The sequence below is a fragment of the Lutra lutra genome, chromosome 3 (assembly GCF_902655055.1).
Source record: "Lutra lutra chromosome 3, mLutLut1.2, whole genome shotgun sequence".
NCBI classification, from domain to species: Eukaryota; Metazoa; Chordata; class Mammalia; order Carnivora; family Mustelidae; genus Lutra; species Lutra lutra.
In genome coordinates this window covers 69,392,017-69,414,040 of record NC_062280.1, presented here as the reverse complement: position 1 = coordinate 69,414,040, position 22,024 = coordinate 69,392,017, and the positions used below count along the sequence as shown (strand labels likewise).

Below are 22,024 nucleotides of genomic sequence, written 5' to 3'. Positions count from 1 at the left end.
ACTTTTTCTTTCGAAACTGGCAGATGGGATACGGCATCTGATATGACTTTATCATGACCTGAACATTAAAGCACATTTCCAGCTGGCCCCTGAAACCCTCCCTTGAGCTTCATACACATCTTCTCCAGGTTCTCTATCCTTGGGCATCTAGAAGGCCCAACAGTGTCCAAACCCAACTTTTCTTGCACTTGTGGGTTCCCATGAGGCCTCTTCATCACCCAGATCTTAAAGCCAGCTCTCAACTTTTGCTGAGTATCTATCCTAAGTTGGCACCTGGGCCAGGTCTCACGAGCAGCCAGGAGGCCTCAGACACAAGAGCCATTTTCCTAGAATGAGATGTCTCCGCATAGCCACCTGATCATGTCCGAGCCTCTTTAAGCTTTTCCTTGTTTGAAAACTCTTAGGTTTCTTTGTGTCACAGCAAAGCGGGATTCCTTAAGTCCTAGCCAACTGGTTTTTCAACACTTTGCATCTCCAGTCTCACCAAAGCCTTGCAGGATTCTAAACATTTCCATTTCACTTTAAAATACCCTTGTTCTCAAGAGACAGTCCTACACTGCCAGTTGGAGGGGTGTCAGGCCATGATCTGACAGATGAGTCCGTGGAAAGACGACCCAGGAAGGGCCGAAACAGAAACAGGACTTCAAATTCCTCCTGCTATCAAGTGGTCCGTTTGCACCAGGAACAACCCTCCCACACCCCACCCTTGCTGAGGATCCTCTTGCTAACTTCAGATTACGTGGCTTTATCAGGACCACAGAAGACTGTGACCACCTGACCGACGGCAATATATCCTAAAGAGGAGGGCTCTGATTCTGCCAGGACAAGAGGGTTTTTGGCTCAGGAGATCTACAGTTCAGTGACATCCTACCCTTATGGCTCTGAAATGTTTATCATCTGTACACTTCCCCTAACACCCACACTTAACCTTAGTACGAGTCAATATCCTTTATAAAATAAAGAAACTATAGTGACATTGATATCACCAAACAAAGCAAACACAGCCCGGGGGAAACAGGCATTACTCTGCTCTGTTTATTCTTTGTATCGCTAACCAATGTGCCCCTTTCATACAATTCCAAAGTTTATTTTTATTTCTATACTTTCAGGCTTAGAAAGCATATTTCGTTAAAAGGTTTTCTTTTACGATATCTGAAGTGGCTCTTCAAAAAAAGGAATCTTCGGATTGTGTGACATTCAAAATAGATGTAGCCGCTTAGCAAATAAACTTGTGAGCGGATGTCCGTGGCACTGTGTCACTTGCTTTCGCCTTCTGCACTTGCTTTAGTGACACTTTCCCCTATTTCAGAACGGCCCTCTTGGCCAGTTCATTGGTTTTAGAGTCTTCAAAGTTTTTCACGTCTTTCTGCCAATTTGGGATTAGGTGAAGTGACAGCAGAATCCAGTGCTGGAATCCAGCACCTATATGTGGGGGTGGAGGGACAGAGGGATGGAGGGAGATGTGGGGGAGAATCTGAGGCAACACTGTAGCCCATGAAAGAAGTCATTCTACAAGCACACCAACTCTGGAATAAACGGATTTGGAACCGTCTTGCCTTGTTTACCTAAACAGAAAAGCTAGACAGCAACAGAGGAGATGGTGATCATTCCACCCTGTTATTAGGCTAACAGGGACCCACACTGGTGAAGAGCCAATCTACCTGTCCCAGTTCAGGGCTAATTAACAATTAGGCTCTTGATTTATTTCCAAGGAATCACTGTTTCCAATTCCAAGTGCCAGTTTAACAAACAAAAACCTGCTAGAACACACTACTTCCACACTTCGTCTGTACGTCTTCAACCTCAGGCAGCTTCACTGGGAACAATCAGAGCCAGCTTTGCACAAACAGACCCAGCCTTCCTATTGTACCTTAATGCCAAACAAAGGACCAGGAAAATAAATCATCATCAACCCTGCCCTGGGTAGAGTGCAAATTACCCAGTCTCCCAAGACTAAGGTACGGGGATACTTCCAAAGTCATAGAGCTCTGAGAAGATCTGGAAACCAGGAAGTTTGTATTCCTCGTTAACTCTGCCCCATTACTTCACGGTCTACCCTCCATGGGTACCCGTGGACAAAGTCGCTGCCCACCCAGCCCATCACCGTGCCAGTCATCTGTCTGCCCACTGATCTCTACATACTGAACCCCGACTGGTATTCACCCACTGCTTGGCAGCTACCAAAGGGCTATAAGGCATAGTTCCTTGGAGATGTACTTTCCAAACAGGGTCACTGTAGAATGGAAAGAAGGATATACACGTAACCATGATCATAATCAAACCCAACGAGAGAAACCACATGCTGCACAGTCCAGGAAGCATGGAAGATGTAGACCAAGAACCAACTTGCCCAACGACGTGCCATGGCCACTTCACTGCTTACAGCCCCGGTTTGCACATTTATCTAACAAACACAAAGGATAAGAAATGGTTGGGGCTGGCCCTGGTGACCATTACTATAGGGCTGAGTCTTTGCCACCCTCCCAAGAAGCCGGTAGAACTCTGGTTCAACCAGATCACTCAAGGTCCAACCAGATCACCACTCCACAGCTCTCAACAGAGGAGCTCAACAGCTTCCCCACCGCTCCCCTGAGAGACACACACATTCAAGAGTCCCTTGCAAGCCTTGAATAACTGAAGCTTTAGCCATCAATTCCCAAGTACCCCCACGTGCTTACTCTCATGTGATCCCCACATGCCCTGGTCCAGGGCTTTCAGCATCTTTCCCTACAGCCAGCCTCTCTATTTCATCTCATTTTAACAACCAACAAATGCTGAGCACCCACTGCAGGGCAGGTCAACCTGTATTTCTGAGGTCGAGCTCTCAAGTCAGCCTTTAAGGCGAAAATCAAATATAACTTAAAATCACTCAGGAAAATCCCTGAGCTGGGACGGGTGTCCTCTCGACAACTCAAAAACCAAGAATTATCATCTTGGGTGTCTATTTGCATTATGCCGATAGCTTCCCTTTCCCTGGGGGCAGCAGAGTCCAAGGGCTCCTTTGAGCAGGGAATGGTGAAGGGTTAAATCAAGGGATTTCTTGCTCTCTCTACCCTGAGCTGAAAGAGCTGATTTCACAAGTTAAATTGAGTGTATGATGATAGGACTCCACTGTATCTGCAAGGCAAATGCTAGGTGCCATCAAGCAAAGAAATGAATCTAAAACCGCTGCCCTCAACTTACCTATAACCCAGTTGGGAAAGATTGGTTCATCCTCTGAAAATTGTAGATAACAGTTAAACACGAAGCCATCAGAACTGACAGACGTCAGATACTAAGTGCTACAGACATTCAAAGGAAAAATAAATGCTATAGTGTAGGGTGGGCTCAAAAGACTTTCATGGAGAAATTTAAACTGGCTCTTGAGGTATTGATCACATTCTTTCTTAAGATGGGCGGACCGAGAACCGAGCAGTGTTCCACACAAAACTGACCTGGTCATCTAAGCATACAATGGTATTTTCTATTATGTCTCCACTCTCCCTCTTGAAAGTGCCAACTAATTCACTGGCCAACTCTGTCCACGGTACTATGTTGCGCCAAGGTCGCAGGGTAACCAGGCACCATAGTTCAAGTTCTACATGGTTGCCAAAGCTTAAACTAAATCTTGATGTTATTGTTATGCTAAAATAGAGGACCATACAACTAAGAACAAAGTGCTAACTGCTTCTTTACAATCACAGAGACTCTTACATGAGCATTTAACCTGACTTTCCTGACAAATTATTCATACCATGAGTATCCTGATCCATTCTTTCAAACCCTAAGGCATTACTTGGATGGTCTCACACCAGCCTGTGTTAAAATTAAACTTTTTTATTTCCCTTTCTTGCAGAGTCCTATGACCTTCCCTAAGTTTCCCTGCCCATTTTGGAACTTTCTCCACTCTCAGAACTCAAGGTGACTGAGCACAGTCCCTGGACACTGGCCCTGGGCCACATGGCACTGTGAATGAATGTAAGGGAGCCAGTGTTTAGGTCCACATTTTGGACACAGCTCTCATCCCTGGCTAGCTCCACTCACCCCTCACTGGGCTTTTTCACAAGGGGAGGGAGTAAGAGACAAAAAAGGACCCAAATCTGATCCAAAGCCAGCTGGAATAAGGGTCAACTGGAAGAATCCAGGCATAGATATTTAAATAGATAGCCCTGATTCATACAGGAAGTAGTTTAATAAATCAACATAACATAGTACATTTCCAAAAATTCAGATACTGGCCAATTTCTCCAGGTCTGAAAGACATTTCTGACATTACCTTCAGGAGATGGCATGAGCACAAGTCAGAAATACCAATTCAAATCCAGATTCTATTAAGATTCTGCTGAAGCACTTGTGAGACTTCAGACAGTTCCCAAGTTTCAACTTTAGTTTCTTCATCTATAAAGAGAGCCAGTAGGACTAGATGACTTTTATGACTAGATGACTAGTTAATGATTTTAAAGGCAGAAGTATATCACAAGTCTGAGAAAAATCGAAAGCAAACATCAGAGTCAGAATAGAAGGGACAATGGTTGAGGGGGTAGGTTACCTGGGTGGCTTAGTCGGTTGAGTGTTCCACCCAGGTCATGATCTCAGGGTCATGGATCCAGCCCCCATGTCAGGCTCTGTGCTCAATGTGGAGTCTGCTTGTTCCTCTCCCTCCCCCTAAGTGTGCACATGCTCTCTCTTGAATAAATACATAAAATCTTAAAAAAAAAAAAAAAAAAAAGAAGAAGAAGAAGAAAAAGAAGAAGAGGAAAAAGAAGGGACAATGGGCCCGGAGAGCCTCTGGAAGATGATGATCAGAAAGTTTCTGAAGATAACGGACTGGGGAAAACCCTCTATAAGAGTATCTTACAGATTTCTTTCTTCTAGATTCTGCCTTATAGTCAAACATAGATCCATCTCTTCCCAGAATAGTTAAGAGTCACAGAAGGGACATACCCACAGATGTCGTCCCACACAGTCTTCTTGGAAGGGGTAACTTAACCTTAACTACCTAAGGGAAATGAAAAGATCCCCAAGAGTGCACACCCTGACCTCAGTAATTCAGACAACTACCTCACCATCATTTGGAGTCTCAAACTTCCTTAAGGCACAGCCCAAAAACCCGAGTGAAGTTTTACAGTCCCCAAAGTTTTACAAACACCCAACATGTTCTGAGGCTCTCAGATACATTATTCTGTTATAAAATCTTAACTAGAGTTCAAGGTGGTATTAAATATTTAAATAGCACTGTAGAAAATTTAACCCACAAAAATCTACAGCAGTTTCTATAATAGGCATTCATTTGCTATTTCCACATCTTCACTTCTCCTGCTTCAATAAAGTCTCTTGTTTAGCAAATTTACTTTATCAGTCTAATTAAGACCAGTTAAAGTTAAACTGCTTTGAATATGAGTTTCATAAATATGACTAAGAGTTTAAATTATCGGTTACCCCATCTACAATAAACTTTGGCTTTGCTCTTTGGCAGTCAGAATGTGAATGGTTAGCACCTGTCCAGAGGCTGGCACACAGTAGGAATTCAATTAGTGCTTCTCAATGCATCACCACTAACCCCCAGTGCTTAGTCAGCAAGTCCCCACACCAGGCAGGAATTAAGCATTGTACGTGTGGTCTCTTACTCCTCACAACAACCTTATTAAATACCTCCATTTTACGGATAAAGAAACTAAGGCTTAAAATAAATTAACAGCTGTTCCACAGCCCAGAAGGAATTTGAGCTTAAGTCATGTCTCTCTCTCTCTCCCCGCCCTCCCTCTCATCAGTTCCCCACTGAACTTTTCCACAGAATGCAAGAGTTTAGGACACTGGACCAGAAGTTGTGGGGGTCTCAACCTCACTGGCTGTTATTTGCACCCACATCAGTTACAAAGGTGACAACTGATGTGATTATGGCCTGTGTGTGCTGGTTCTCCTTGGAGGCCCAAAGCTGCTGCTGAAAGCTGGAACACTTTACCAAAAGAAGGGAAGGAGGGGACAGGATTTAACATAAACCATACCCCCCAGCAGTGTGGTTACTGCCACACTCCAAGCTCAAGGGAAAGATACACTCCAGGATCTGATCAGCCACTCCCTCCAAGCAGAGCCTTTCTAGAAGGCAGCAAACGCCAATGGCAGGCTTATTCTTACCCACAGGAGCACTTGCAGCAGCAGTAACAGCAGTAACAAGTTTCAGCAAGCATGCTGCTCAGTGACAGAGATTCCTGGCTAGCCTCACATTTTCTAAGTCTCCATCCCAAAGATATTTTCTTGGCCCAGTACACCCCCTTCACAACGCTGGCTTGAACAAGTATTTCAAGGAAGCCATGACCGTCAGTAGGCGTCAGGTGCACAAGAATATCAGGCTGAAGGTGTCCCCTCTGCCAGCCCACAACCAGGGCTGCACTAAGCAGTTCAAATGCACCGTGTGGGCGGATGCACATTTACACACCCTAAGGATTCAGAGACACCAAACGTCATCCATTAACTGAGGTCACAGAAACCACCTCTCATTTCAGATTTACAGCTTAGCAATTATTTCTGAGAGAAGCCGGAGTACAAGCAACGGGCCAGCCCACCAGCCCTCAGCCTTCCCACCCCCAACAAATATCTTTGCTTCACCACCAGGTGTTAGCAGAAAAATCTGATGTTAAGATTCACCAGCTCCAAAGTTGTTAATCGCAGAAATCAAGAGGTTTCCTCCAGCTCTAACGTCCCATTCCACCCTCATAAACACAAAGTCCTCTCTTTCGTGGCTGCACTTTGCTTTCTCCGGTCTGTTGGTCCTGGAAAGACCTTGGTTCAACTAAAAGCGTTAGGGGAGGAGGGAACCTCGGTGAGTTTATTTCTCAGTAGTACAGATCTAGATGAAGACTCCCAAACCCTCTCCAGCCTAAAGAGTTAGATCATGTGGGAACCAAACACTACGAGAAAAAGAGAAGCTGAGCAGTGCCAGTCTCCACTTTCTCGTGGGAGGAACACCGCTATACTATGGGCGGGCGGGGGGTGGGGAGGTAGTGATCTTCTAAACTGTTTGCAAAGCCCCAGCCCAGATCTGATATTTTGCTTTAACCCTTCGGCTTGGGCCTGCGCAATGCAGGGGCCCAAAGGGTCTTTGGGTACCACCGGACGCTTCGGGGCCTGGGCGGGGGACGGGGCACACCACTCATACGATCTTGTTTTTCTCAGCTGATCTAGTCATGCGAACAGGTGCTTGGTCAATTCCATCTTTCAAAAGGAGGGGAGGTGCATGTTAGAGTAGCTCCCACAGGAGCGCCCGCCGTGCCGGGAAAGCCACGCAGGACAGGATGAAAAGTGGCTTTCCAACTTCTGCAGGGCTCCCTAGTCTGCGGGGAAGCCGGGTGTTGCGTGAAGTTGGGAAAGGCCTGGATCTTCCGGAACAACGCTCCCAGCAAGCCCACAGCGGCGACACGGCGACCCTACACCCTGGGTAACCCCCCCCCCCCCCGCCGCCCCGCTCCAAACACACACGTGAAGCTCAGCAAAGCGTGCCACCTGCCGGGTTCCCAGCAAACATGCCCGAAGGGAAGGACCGCCGGAAAACACTTTGTTTAAAAAGAGAGGAAAAAAAAAAGTAAACTCTCTCGGGGCCAAGAACAGCCTGGCCTGGCACCGGGGCCGCAGTCCGCGGGGCTCGGCCCCCGGGGCCTCGGGTTTCTAGGGCTGAATGTGGGGAGGCGCCGCGACCGGCTCGGCTGCTGGCCGCGCTCCCCCGGGGGCCCGCGGAGTCCCGGGCGGAGCAGCCGCACCGGTAGGGCCCGCGGGCGGGAACGCGGCGCGCCCTCGCCCCTGCTCGCGCGCAGGCCGGCGCCGTGGCGGGGGTGGGAAGTCGGGGAACTTACAGCCGCCTGTCCTCCGGCTCCAGCTGCCAGTGCATGGCCAGCGAGAAGCCGAAAAGGCTCCCGGGGTCCCCCGTTTTCCGGATCACATTGTCCTCGCGGGTGTCCAAGTTGAAGGCGGCGCCGAGCCGGGGCAGGAGCCCCGCCGACAGGTAGAGCAGCCACAGCTGCCCCGTGGCCGCCATGGACGGGCGCACCGGGAGGTGGAGCGGGAGCCGCGGCTGCCGCCCTGCGCTCCGGGCCGGGTTCGAGGCTGCGGGGCTGCCGGGCTGCTGCTGCTGCTGCCGCCGCCGCCGCAGCCACCTTCGTCTCCTCTAGCCACCGCGCCGGCCCCACCCCCGGGACGAGTCGCGCTAGCCGCCCGACCGCTCCCCCTCGCGGGCAGCTACTGACCGCTGAATGAGCCCGTTGTTCTCTGGAGACTCGCAGGCGTTTTATCAAGTGACGAGGACGCCGGCCCCGCCCCTCCCCACCCCTCTGGCCCCTCCTCGCGCGCCCGCCGCCGGGCCGGGCTGCCTGCACCTTCCCGGCCCGCCTGGCTGCGCCGGGTCGCGGTGCTGCCCCTCCCCGCGCCACCCCACGCCTCTCCCGCCGCCGCCTACCTGGCCCGGAAGCCGGCGTGGGACACCTGGGTGCTGGGGGGAGGCGAGCTCCCGGCCCCGCAGCTCCATCCCGAGGGTCCTCCAGGAAGGAAGTCCTGGAATTGTGGCTGCCGTTCCGTGCGGAGCCAGAAAGGCGTTTACTACCTGTTACGCAAGGAGAAGTGCTATGATGCACCGGCCCCGACCGCCTTATGCCGCGGATTCTCGCCGACCGGAGCCCACGTGCAAATGCACACTTCATTCATTCAGTCCACGAGTGCTTCTGGAGCGCTTAACCCTCGCCAGATACTTGGGGAAGGGAGCAGCGTGGATTGTTTTCGGCCCTCAAAGAACTAACCGTCCAAAATAATAGCGCAAACTTGGATAGTGCTATACAATTTATATAGCTCATTTTATAGCCCATTTAGCCCTCATAACAATCTGCATAACAATTCTCAGATTAGAAAACTGAAGCTCAGCCTTAACCCTGAGCACCCAGGGATATGCCCTGTGAAAAGGAGAGCTTTTGGGACAGGTCACCCTGGTGTAAGCGATTTCATTTTCTAGGTGCTCTGAAGCGGAGAAGCAGCTTCTCAACAGGAAAGGATGGGTGTGTAAGGTGGTACCTACGAGCTCAGGAGCTCTTATTTCCTGCCCCCAAATTCCCAGGACTAGATTCTTGCCAAGAAGCAGCTCTGAGCTCTGTGTGGGTGGCCTAAAGTCTCCTGCCTCCAGAGCTTGGGGTGGGGCCTCCAGCACGGTGTTGACCTCCGGGGCAACTTTATTGGCGGGGTTCTTCAGCCGCAGAGACAGACAGGGTTACTGTGATATTGGGGTGACAAAAAAATTTTACTTTTTTATTTTCACTAACCTCTGACATTTAGCATTTCCTTCCATTATAAATGGAGGGGAAACACCACAGTGGCAGTAGGATATGTATCTAGGACTTAGTCTCCAGTAGAACTCACAGGTTTTGTTTTTCGCTGGGGTTTTTTTGTTTTTGTTTTTGTTCTTTACATCACAGCATAGTTGTTACAATATCATCAATTACAGTAGTTATTAAATAGACCCTCCACTAGATCTTGTTATGCAATAGGCCAACTTAAAAGTATATATATTGGGACACCTGGATGGCTCAGTTGGTTAAGTGTCTCCCTTGGGCTGGGGTCCCACATCTGGCTCCCTGCTCTGGGGGAAGCCTGCTTTTCCCTCTGCCTGTTTCTCCCCCTGCTTTGCTTGCGCTCTCTCTCTCTCTCTCTCTCTCTGAAAAATAAGTAAATCTTAAAAAAAAAAGTTCCTTTAAAAAAAGCATAAAAATTTTAAAAGTATATATATTATACAACGCAATTTTTTTAACATTTTGTTAACTGCATTTCAAAATAATTGGTTTCATTTGCAATCCCATGTATTTTATGCTTTTAAAAACCTTGTTCTGAAAAGGGATTCATGGTTTTGGGCAGCCCACAAAATGGGGTCCCATGCCGCTAAAAAAGTTTAAGAAGTGCTAGCCTGAAGACTTCTGGAATGCCTTGGGGAGCCTGCCTTGGAATCTGATATCCCTGCATTAGAAACAGAAGCAGAGTACAGTCCTGGGGAAGACCTGAAGTCCCGTGTGTGCATGTGGGGATAGGAATGCCTAAAGGAGTATTTGAACAAAGGGAGCAGCACACACCGCACAGAAAGGCTGCCCGAACATCATCAAGGGTTGTTGGGTGATAACAGCTTCTGGAGCAAGTCCCTCAGCTTAGGAGGGGCAGGTCCCACTTGTCTGCCAATCAACAGCTCCAGTCAAATATAGTCAGAAGTGGGGTGCAGTGAGTTCAAATTCAGCAGACAATGCAGGAAATCAGACTGTTTTCACAAATGTGTAATAACCTTGCTAAGATTATGAGACTGTTGGCAACTGAGTAAGCTAAGAAACATCTGTATTATTATTTTTTCATGCAAGATAGCCTTTTTTCTTCATGTTGAACACATACTATTGCAGAGAAACTGGTCCAGACGATGACAGGTAGAGTACAGTAAGCTTCACTACAGCCTGGTACCCAGTGCGAGCCACTGACATGCCTGTAACAGTTGCTGAAATACTTCTGAACTGGTTGATAAAGGCTGTGCCCTGAGCTCTCTAGTGTCAACTGCCCCCACCCTGGCCGCTTTCCTAGGACTCACCAGCCTCCCACAATACAGCAACTAAAGGTTTAAACCCATAAGCCTTTGTGCTGCAAGGTCGGATATGTCCGTGTCATAGCAGCTAATGATACTGAATATGACGCCTTGCTTCTGTGCACCATTCTCCGCTTCCTTCCCAAGATATGGTTAGTAGATGACGTTTGAGTAGCCAGTTCCCTACTTGATCCCAAATATTGATTGTGCTCAAATTGACATTTTTTTTTTCAAATTGACATTTTAAATAATGTGAAATTTAAAAGAGCAACTAACAATAGAGTGCTACTAAATTGAACGACACTTGTTTGGGAAAAGGAAGGGATAAAGAAAAACAAAGATGAGAGTTGTGTTCTGGAGTGTCCCGAGTGCCCATTACCGATGGAAAACTTTCAGCCACACTCCTGCCTTTCACCTACCTCCTGCCTAGGATGCCAGACATACTTGAAATTGAATCAAACTCAGACTCTTGACAATAATCTCTTTGAAGACGGTCAGCTTTTCCTGATTAACTGTAACAATCAAGTTTTGTGAATCAGTTGTCATTTCCATAGTACATAGGGTTAGGCTAACATAAGAGAGAAGTATCTTAAGAAAGGGAGATGTAGAGGTCTTTCAGGATCTGCTGAGGATATTGTCAGTTTCTGGGGCTGAAGAAATGAAAGCAGCAAGAAACCTAAAAATTAAGAGGTCAAGACCTGGGGAGGGAGGTACATAGTTTTAATGAAAAAAAATAAATCTGGGACAAGAAGACACTTGTCTGGAACCAAAGGGAGAAAGTTAGCTTGGTGATAAAGATGTGCTGACTGTATAGGGCATGGTGTGTGTGTGTGTGTGTGTCCCCACGCGCATGTGCGCACATCGCAAGAAGGGTTCTTCAAATCCAGTTATGACAAAATCACGTCATGTTCCAAAAAAAAGGTTGATTAGAAAACAAACAGCAATACCTAAGAATATGATAATAAAATCACAGAAGATACTTCTACAAACTGAAATTTTAAATAAAAAAGGCAGTGGAAGCTTTGAATAGATATTTGCTCAGATGAGAGCTTTTTTTTTTTTTTTTTAAAGATTTTATTTATTTAGGGCGCCTGGGTGGCTCAGTGGGTTAAGCCGCTGCCTTCGGCTCAGGTCACGATCTCAGGGTCCTGGGATCGAGTCCCGCATCGGGTTCTCTGCTCGGCAGAGATCCTGCTTCCCTCTCTCTCTCTGCCTGCCTCTCCATCTACTTGTGATCTCTCTCTGTCAAATAAATAAATAAAATCTTAAAAAAAAAAGATTTTATTTATTTATTTGACAGAGAGAGAGAGAGATCACAAGTAGGCAGAGAGGCAGGCAGAGAGAGAGAGGGAAGCAGGCTCCCTGCTGAGCAGAGAGCAGAGCTCCCTCTGAGCAGAGAAGACAGAGGCTTAACCCACTGAGCCACCCAGGCGCCCCCAGATGAGAGCTTTTGAATTATATTTTACCAATACACTTTTCAAAAGAAAATCATTTGCTCTATATCCCACCTTTGGTAGGGGAGCTTTCAAATAATTTTAAACCGTTGGTCACCTACAGAAAAGTCGAAGAAACTCATGTCATGCCTGAAATATTTCCCATTTCCTGGGACCTACTGTAATCATTTTGCTATCACGTTCACTATTGTACTGACTTCATCATCACCAACAGCAGAGAATATAATATTCGCTGCTTTTTAGGCCACAGGGAAACTAGCTATGGAAAACTTCTCTTTATTCTCCTTTTGTGGTTGCATTATACTGATGGTTTTATATGTTCTCTAGAGCACATGGTCTGTGGAACCAAAGACCCTTGCTTCAAATTCTGTCTCTGTTCCAACCTGGCCAGATGACCGTAAATCATTTCATCTCTCCCTGCCTCAGTTTCTCCAGCTATGAAGTAGGGATGAGGATAGCATCTACCCCCAAAGAATTGCCTCGCCTTAAGCATTAGTAAAGTTAACAGGATCTGAAGCACTTAGAATGTATTAAAATCACAATTTCCACTTGTGTACCGTCTTTCAAAATTTGGCTTTCACAAGTTAGGCATTGACCCATGATAAACATACAGTTTTATGAATTAGACATATGTAGTAAACTTTTCCAAGAGGGATTGTACTATTCAATGTCAGACTTTATGTTTCAAAAAAGAAAGTTTTCCATTTTACTTTTTCGTCTCTTTATACAAGAAGTCAGGGGTTTCCCTTCCATACCGAAACTTACTTTTTTTTGGCATTTCATTTGCTCTAAGTCACAGCGCATTTTATAGGGGCAAACCTGCCTCTGGCTGGAATCGGGAGAATCCAAATTGCTAGCTATGCCTTTAAAACTCAGATCTATTTTTTCCAGTTTTATTGAGAGATAATTTACATAAGTTTAAAGCATACAATATGTTTTATATATATACATATGTATTGTGAAATAATCACCACAATAAATTCAGTTAACCTGTTACTTCATAGTTCAATTTTTTCCTTGAGATGAGAACCTTTCAGATTTACTCTCTTAGCAACTTTTAAATATAAAATACAATATTTTTAAATACAGTCACTATGCTGTGCATTAAATCTCCAGAACTTATTTATGCTATTAACTAGAACTTGTACCTTTGGACAACCCGTCTCACACACACACACACACACACACACACACATCTCTACTTGTGGTAACCACCAATCTGTTCTGTTTCTATGAGTTTGGGGTTTGGGGATTTTTTAGATTTCACATATAAGCGAAATGATACAGGATTTGTCTTTCTCAGTCTGCCTCATTTCATTTAGCATGATGTCCTCAAGTTTCATCCATGTTGTCACAAATGGCAGGATTTCCTTCTTTTTATGGCTGAATAATATTCTGCTGTATATATATGTTTATTTAGAAACTCACACCATGTTTTCATTATCAATTAATCCATCAGTGGACATTAAGGTATATATTTTAAAGTATATACATTTTAAAGATATATTTTTAAAGTAAATTTCAGAACACCTGGGTGGCTCAGTTGGTTAAGCCTCTGCCTTTGGCTCAGGTCATGATCACAGGGTCCTGGGATTGAGTCCCACATCGGGCTCTCTGATCAGTAGGGAGTCTGCTTCTCCCTTACCCTCTGCCTGCTATTCTGCCTTCTTGTGATCTCTCTCTCTCTGTCAAATAAATAAATAATATCTTTTAACAAAATAAAGTAAATTTTATTTGACTATTTCTAATTCATTTATAATGAGCTCATTAAGATGTCATATAGTATTTTACATTGTCATTTCAGGTGGGATTTTTTTTTTTTTAAGTTTGTTTTGAGGGAATTTTTCTAAGCCAAGAAGCCACAGCTTGTCAGCCAGCCAGAAATAAACTAAACCTTAAATGAATCATGTTAAATTTAAAACGGAGTTCCCACAACTGAGATGAAACCGCCACTTGGAAAATTTGGTTTTCCATCCCACCGTCATCAGAAACAAACATGAAGTTATGTGTATCTCATTCCACACATAATGTTGTCTTTTGAAAAATTCAGTTGTAATTAATATACAGTGTTGTATTAGTTTCAGGTATATAATATAGTGATTCAACAATTCTATACATCACTCCTTGCTCATCACTGTAAGTGTTCTCTTAATCCCCTTTGCCTATCTCACCCATCCCCCCACTTACCTCCCCTCTGGCAACCACCAGTTTGTTCTCCGTATTTAAAAGCCTATGTTTTGGTTTGTCTCTTTTTTCCTTTGTTCCTTTGTTTGGCTTCTTAAATTCCACAGATGAGTGAAATCATATGGTATTTGTCTTTCTCTGACTGACTTGTTTCACTTAGCATGATACCCTCCACCGCATCTTCTTTATCCATTCATCTATAGACAGACACTTGGGTTGCTTCCATATCTTAGCTGTTGTAAATAGTGCTGCAGTAAACAGAGGGTGCATATATCTTTTTGAATTAGTAATTTCATTTTCTTTGGGTAAATACCCAGTAGTGGAATTACATGTGGTAATTCTATTTTTAATTTTTTGAGGAACCTTCTTACTGTTTTCCACAGTGGCTGCACCAGTTTGCATTACCAAGGAGGCACCTTAGCCTCTTCCACTTCCCAGCTGAGGGGCTGGAACAAGTTCCTCTACTTCTCTAGGACTCAGTTTTCTAATCCATGAAACGGTCCGAATTCTGATCTCACCAGATTGTTCTACCGATTAAATGAATTATTATATAAGTGAGGTATGTAGCACAGCGTCTACTCTTACATATGTAGTGAATAAAATGGTAGTTATGAAAATGAAGGAGGAGGGCACCTGGGTGGCTCAGTGGGTTAAGCCTCTGCTCAGGTCATGATCTCAGGGTCCTGGATCAAGCCCTGTGTTGGGCTCTCCGCTCAGCAGGGAGCCTGCTTCCTCTCTCTCTCTCTGCCTGCCTCTCTACCTACTTGTGATCTTTCTCTGTGTCAAATAAATAAATAAAATCTTTAAAAAAAAAAAAAAGAAAAGAAACTAAAGGAGGAGACAATATACTAGAAAATAAAATAAGAGTAGGTTCAGGTAATGGGCATTAAACGCAGGGAGAGAGAATACATAAATGAGGTCACTGTACCCCACATTCACTTCCTGTAAATGGTCAGGATAAACCATTCCTTCCTCAGGTTAGAGCTTGGTAAATAGTCCCTGTCATTCCAGTTTCTCGGTGCCTGATGTTTGGGTGGAAGCAAGTCCGTGCTTCCACTGGCTCTAGATCACTCGCTTCTCTCTTCTCTCGCAGTGTTTGCAGAAGCAACAATGGGCCCCAAACTGGGCACCATAAGCTGGAAAGAGAAAAACAGCTCAGAGGACTAGCCAGCTAGGAGGCCTGGTGGGAGAATAGGATGAAAGCTGAAGGACATTCCCAAACACATTCTTATCTTCCTCTTTTCACAATCTGTTCAACCAGCAGGAAGGATTATCCAGTGGTAAGGATTATCCAAAACCATGACCGATTTACAAATCATTGTTACTGTTTGAAGCTTTCGCTTATCGAATACATCTTGCTGCTAATATTAAAGCAGCTCCTACCACTGAAAATAAATTGGCAGGGGAGCTAGGAGAACATGCAGCTTAATAGGGAAACCAGACCCTGAACTTCAAAATTTCTTTGAAAATTTTGAATGTGGAAAGCAAGCCATCTGCATACAAATAAGCACTATATCTCACAAGAAATATGAGGGCAAGGTAATAAATTCTGCCCCGTGAACGTCCCACTATGTAGAACAAATAACCAAGAAAGCAGGAAAAGAATGCAGAAATCTGGACCACCTGATAGCTGAGAATGTTCCCATAACAATGGCTTTGCTGTCCTGGATCACATGATTAAAAGTGAGGCGTCGAACAGTTCCACATTATACAACATATTTCTGGGCATTCCTGGTGAAAAGGGAGGAAAATGGACTCAATGACACTTATATCACATTTCATTTTCAAAAGTCATGGAAAGTCAGTGCATTTCCAAAGGCAAAAGCCATTGTCCGAATTTTGTATCTGGAGACATCAAAGCGGGGACTTTTCTCAAGAGAGAATGTCAGGGACTCTGACCAAATTAGGACTCAGGATATCCCAGCTTCTGATTTGGTAAGCAAGAGCACACCTTCATAGCCTTCTTCAGCTCTGGCCGGCAGGACCAAATTTCCTGCCTCCCAAACCAGGCACTGTAGCAGTTCGCCAAGAGTGAGCTTGATGGGAGATGTCCTCTGGCAGGGAAAACATCACCAGGAACATTGTATCAGTTAGGTTGAGCTATTCAGACATAAACACTTCTGCATGTTCTTCCTGCTTACAGAAGGGTGGAAAGCCTCAAAAAGCTAATGGGATAGGGGGAGGGGGGTTGGGAGAGGGGGGTGGGGTTATGGATATTGGGGAGGGTATGTGCTATGGTGAGTGCTGTGAAGTGTGTAAACCTGGCGATTCGCAGACCTGTACCCCTGGGGATAAAAATATATGTTTATAAAAAAAAAAAAAAAAAGCTAATGGGATGGCTAGGGTGGGACTGAGCAGTGGGGCGTGGGGGGGGGGGGTGCGGGATTCCTGCCCTGCCCAGTCCAGTGAACCAGGGTGAAAATTTTCAGCCTTGGACCCTACTAGCAAATAGAGTCTCCACCCCGGTGCTCCAGAAGTTTACTTTCCCCAAGTAGCTAACCCACCCCCAGTTGCTACCAGTTACAGAAAAGTTTGGGTAAATGCGACATTGGTTGAAAAGAAGGTAAGAGAGTATGGGAGACAGTCAGCTCTTTGATTTTGAGGGTCTCTTAGAATTTCCTAATTTGCACTCAGTAAATAAGCAAAATACATTTATTTCTCTGAGACTTTCTTTATGTGCTGACTACAGTCATCTAGCAATGTCTATAGTGGTTATAAATAACTTTAGTCTGTATTTTTTAGATAATTCAAATGCAGGAAAAATAGTTGTAGTGTTACGTGTATTTTTAAAATATATTCCAAAGTTGAAATCTTTGCAAGTGTTAATTAAAAAGCATATATATATATATATATATATTCATTCCAGCCATTAACTACTACAATAACTATTCAAAGAGGAGAGTAGCATTGAGTCGACACCCTGACCATCTGCCCAGGGACTCCCTTCTCAGACTCATCAACTCTCTGGATACACCTCTCCCCCACTTCATAGTGAGTGCTACTGCGATTCATCTGCTTACAGAACTGTCTGCTACTAAACTTAGTTCCTTTAAATTGGAGGCTGTATTTTGTATCCCCGGCACCAAAATCTAGGCCTAGAACATGGAAACTACGGAAAAATGACTGACTGTGGTACCTTAGGTTTTCACTTTTATGCCAGTATGCTTCTTTGAAGTTGGAGGGTTTGCTTTTGTTGTTGGTGGTGGTGTTGGTTTCTTTTTTTTTTTTTTTAAGATTTTATTTATTTATTTGACAGAGAGAAAGAGATCACAAGAAGGCAGAGAGAGAGGGGAAGCAGGCTCCCCGCTGAACAGAGAGCCGCCAGATGCGGGGCTCGATTCCAGGACCCTGAGATCATGACCTGAGCCGAAGGCAGAGGCTTAACCCACTGAGCCACCCAGGTGCCCCATTGGTGTTGGTTTATTAAAGAAAAAGTGTCACTCTTGTACTACATGCTTATAATGGAGCATACCCAGCAGTGTACTATATTCAAAGGGCACATCCTCACTACCCTGATTCTTCTAAAGATTGGTAATTCTCATGCAAAAGAAAAACTCCTGCATCTAGGCAGCTAGTTAATAAGGCACCATTCTGGACTCAAGGTCTCCAATGCTCTCATCCTGCCAACAGTTCAAAGACTGGTAGGAAAAAGTGAAAATGAGCTGCGTAATCTAGAGTGGAACTTCTTAGGGTTTGAGGGAGGCTGGAGGGAGAGTGGAGAGGAGGTGGGTATGAAGGCTGAAATTCCAGGAGTCCTTTGAACAAAGAAAGCAGCAGGGTCCTTGGAAGGCTAGATCCCCTAAATTGGAAAATCTACTTTTTCATTCTTTGGTCTGCTGTCCCCAAGTCCCCACAATGCTGCCAGCATCAGTGTGCCTCATCCTTTAATGACCAGATAAAAAGAAGGCATGGTGACATGAAGCGGGAGGTGTTCGGGTGATAGGCTTCCCTAAGCTCCCCCAGCTCTACCACTCGATCCACTCAACAGTGTATCCCTGAGGCAGTCTGCACCCTGCCCTCTCCCCATTCCAGCAGTACGTGCCTAACTGGGAGGAATCTCAATGCCAGCTAGACTTTCTCAGGAAAAGATTTCTGGAGAAAGCAGCATGGAGGACACATGGCAGACACTGAGGCTCATGAGCTTGAACCAATACTACCCATGTGGCTTTTTAATGCAATAAATATCAAAAGACTGGAGAAAATGGGCTTCAGTTTGCACCTGCAAATATGATAATGTTATGATTCAGAATCACAACTCTAGTTTACACAGAATTCTGCAGACACAGTTAGTGGGTGAGGGAGTATGGTCATAGCAATAAAATGACAAAGCATGAGGTAAATAGTGGGAAAATGCATCTAGTGTGTGTGTCCCAGGGTTTAATACTTAGAGACTAAATTTTTTTTATAGAAACATCCTTTTTCTCTGGGATTTGTTCAAGGTTGATAGTAAAATGGTCAGCCAGGAATTATCTATTTGGAACCTGTATGGTTACTTTATTTTTTATTATTTTTTAAAGATTTTATTTATTTATTTGACAGAGATCACAAGTAGGCAGAGAGGCAGGCAGAGAGAGAGAGGAAGAAGCCGAGCAGAGCCCAATGCGGGACTTGATCCCAGGATCCTGAGATCACGACCTGAGCCGAAGGCAGAGGCCCAACCCACTGAGCAACCCAGGCGTCCCTATGGTTACTTTAACTTATATATTCCATTTAATGGATCCCTCGATTGTTACTAAATATTAAGCATTTGGCACATACCAGGGCTTACTAAATATTATTAAATTAATAAATACTAAGTATTATTAAATTACTAAATAAGCTAAATACTAATAAACTATTTAGTTTGTTATATATTAATATATTAAATACTAAATATTTTAAATTAAATTTAGTTTATTAAATATTACTAAATATTATTATTCAGTGTGTGCTCAGTATAAGGGTTTCTTGAGAGTTTTCTTCCATATTTTTTCCCATCATTGGGTAAGAGATTTGGAAAACGACTTATAATACTGAATTATTTCTTAGAGTTCTAAGGTCATGAGAAAGTGTATGAGGAAGACTCAAGACAGACAAGGAAGTTTTAACTTTTCTCTCATTGAGAGGTGGGGCCTAACTCCCTCACCCTTGAATCAGAACCGGCTTTAGAGATTTTCTTGAGTAATAAAAATTAGCAGAAGTGATGTTCTGGAATTTTCCAGGCTAATGCATAGGGAGCCTTATAGCTCATTCCTGGGACACTTGGAACACTCATTCTTGGACTCTGGACTGCCAGGTAAATGTTCAACTTCTTTTAGCGGAGCAACTATGAGACCATATGGAGAGGGAGAGATGCAATGGAGGCCAGCCTTCAGCTGTCCATGGCAAAGTGCCAAGTATGGGAGAGAAGCTATCTTGGACCCTACAAACCTGCCCAGACACCAGCTGAATACCATCAGGTAACACCTGGTGAGAGAAAGTGGATCAAAAGCAGCAGCACCCAGCCAATCCCTGCCTGGATTCCAGACCCACAGAACTGTAAGATATTAATAAAGTGGTTATTGTTTGAAGCCATTAAGTTTCAGGATAGTTCGTGAGGAAGCAATAGCTGGCCAAAACAGATGGAGTATAAAGTTTGCTTGTGCGACTCCTCTGAGGGTGGTCATCAGCTTCTATTCAGCCCGCCCCTCCTCTGCTCAGTGGGTGCAAGGCCACAGTGAGAGGCCATGGTTGGCAAGACCGTTGGGTCATGCTCTTAGAGAAATGAGATCAGTTTTATTTGCTTCAAGGTAACTAGATAGAGTTTTGAGGGTGATGATTTCATGGCTCCATGACTAATTCTCAATCACTCGATAATAGATCCAAGGCATGTACAAATAGGGTAGGCTTTGTACAGTTTCTCGAAGCCTCTAACATGGAGGAAAGGGGAAGAACAAAAAGCAGCTCTGTCTGGCATTGTGCAGTGGGTAATCGCTTCCACTGGTCCACATGGGGCTCCCTGGCCCACTTTTACCCTCAAGAGCCTTTTACCGTCCCTAGTTCCCAGTAGTGTGATTGATTATATATATATATATATACATATATATGTATATATATATAATCCATTATATATATATCTCCATTATCCATTATATATCCATCATATATATCCATTATCACATATATATATCACATATATATATCCATTATATGTATATCACACACACACACACACACACACATATATATATATATCCATTAACATAACATATTTTAAAATAACACTGCAGAGTGCCTGGTGAGCAGGAGGGCAAATCCCAAAGTGTCATTCCAACACTGAGCATAAGAATCCCTGCATAAGGGAGGCTGTTTAAAAGCTTAGAAGATCCCCCACCACTGTCTCTCAGCCTCCCTCTTCATTAAAGGTCTTTTTCCTCCCTCTCCAGCTCTAGTTTCATTTTGTAAAAAGGTTCACTGCCTGATGTGCCATGAGCAGACAAGCTTATCGAATGAACTGTAAATCTAATCAGTTTGGCACTGGGGTTTCATGGGAGCCATGTAAACAATAACTGGAGTTGTGTTAAGCTTCACTGACTCCAACTGATTCCCAGTTTGGCTCATTTGTGCAGAACAGTTGGAGATATAAAGCCAAGCCCATTAATTTCCAGAGAGCAGTTCTAACAGAGGAACGAGCTGTCAATCCCCAGGAGGCTTTCAAACCAAGCTCTAACTACAGGATTTTATTTAAGGAATAAGGTGTGTCTGTGTGTTACTCAGTTTCTTTCCATTTCCTCAATATTCCGTATTTCTAGGGAGATTCTGGCAATTCTTGTTGAAATTGGAATCCTGTGGAGAAAGGAGCAGAGAACGTCTCCAAGTTCCCATGGCCCCTCATAATAGTGATCAAAGTGTGGTCCTGAGTCCCCACCCATGAAATTTTCTTAACGTGGTCGTGCCCCAGGTTTCCTCTGAAAAACGGACTTGATTAGCTTCAGCCACTATTTCAGTTCTAGTTCTCGTCCATATACTTTCACAGCACATGTTCATTTTTTTTAAAGACTTTATTTATTTGACAGAGATCACAAGTAGGCAGAGAGGCAGGCAGAGAGAGAGAGAGGGAAGCAGGCTCCCTGCCGAGCAGAGAGCCCGATGCAGGGCTCGATCCCAGGACCCTGAGACCATGACCTAAGCCGAAGGCAGTGGCTTAACCCTCTGAGCCACCCAGACGCCCCCCCTGTTCATTTTTTTCATGTGAATTACACCCTCAAGATTGTAAAGTTTAGTAGTTACAGTGCTGAAGTCACCTTTCAATCTCTTAAATAGCATATGCTTCATTTCCAGATGGAAAAATGAATATTCACCACTGCTCCATTAGGAATACCAATTTCCCATCACTCTCTAGCATTGGCCAATGCAGTTATAATACCGTGCTAATTTAAGGCATTTTCTGGTCCTCTGAGCCTCGTATTTACATACTAGCTGAAACTGCAAGTGGAAATGAATGGAGATGATGATATTTGCCTTATCTCAATTTTTCTGTGAGAAGGAGAAAAGCACTTAAGCTTGAAATAAGCAGATGTGAAAACACTTCTCACTAATCAAAATGTTTACCACTAGGTTATAAGAGGCTGCCTGTTCAGAGGCATTGAACCTGATCTGTATACTTAGCAAGATGAGTGTATTTAGTGTGACAGAACCTTGGAGCAGAACTTTTGCAGCTTAGTTCAGATGACAATGAGCAATACCATATTTCTTTGTCAGGCTTTTCACAGTTCATGAACTTGAATTCAAGAGTGCCTTGTCCATCTAGTCACTATAGACTTTCACACCAATACGCTTTAAGCTTCATGTCACCATACCC

General features: G+C 44.4%; 1 protein-coding gene across 2 annotated transcripts in view; it reads right to left on the bottom strand.

The window, feature by feature from the left end:
- The window catches only part of ITGA6 (integrin subunit alpha 6), a 77,603-nt gene extending 69,409 nt beyond the window's left edge, over positions 1-8,194 (bottom strand). Inside the window, exon 1 of one of the 2 annotated variants that reach the window (XM_047722164.1) lies at positions 7,827-8,194. In XM_047722164.1, the coding sequence (XP_047578120.1) occupies positions 7,827-8,008 (182 nt within the window). In that variant the 5' untranslated portion in view covers positions 8,009-8,194. The remainder of the gene's footprint in view (positions 1-7,826) is intronic. The other variant, XM_047722165.1, reaches the window with a different exon arrangement.
- Positions 8,195-22,024: the final 13,830 nt, after the last annotated feature.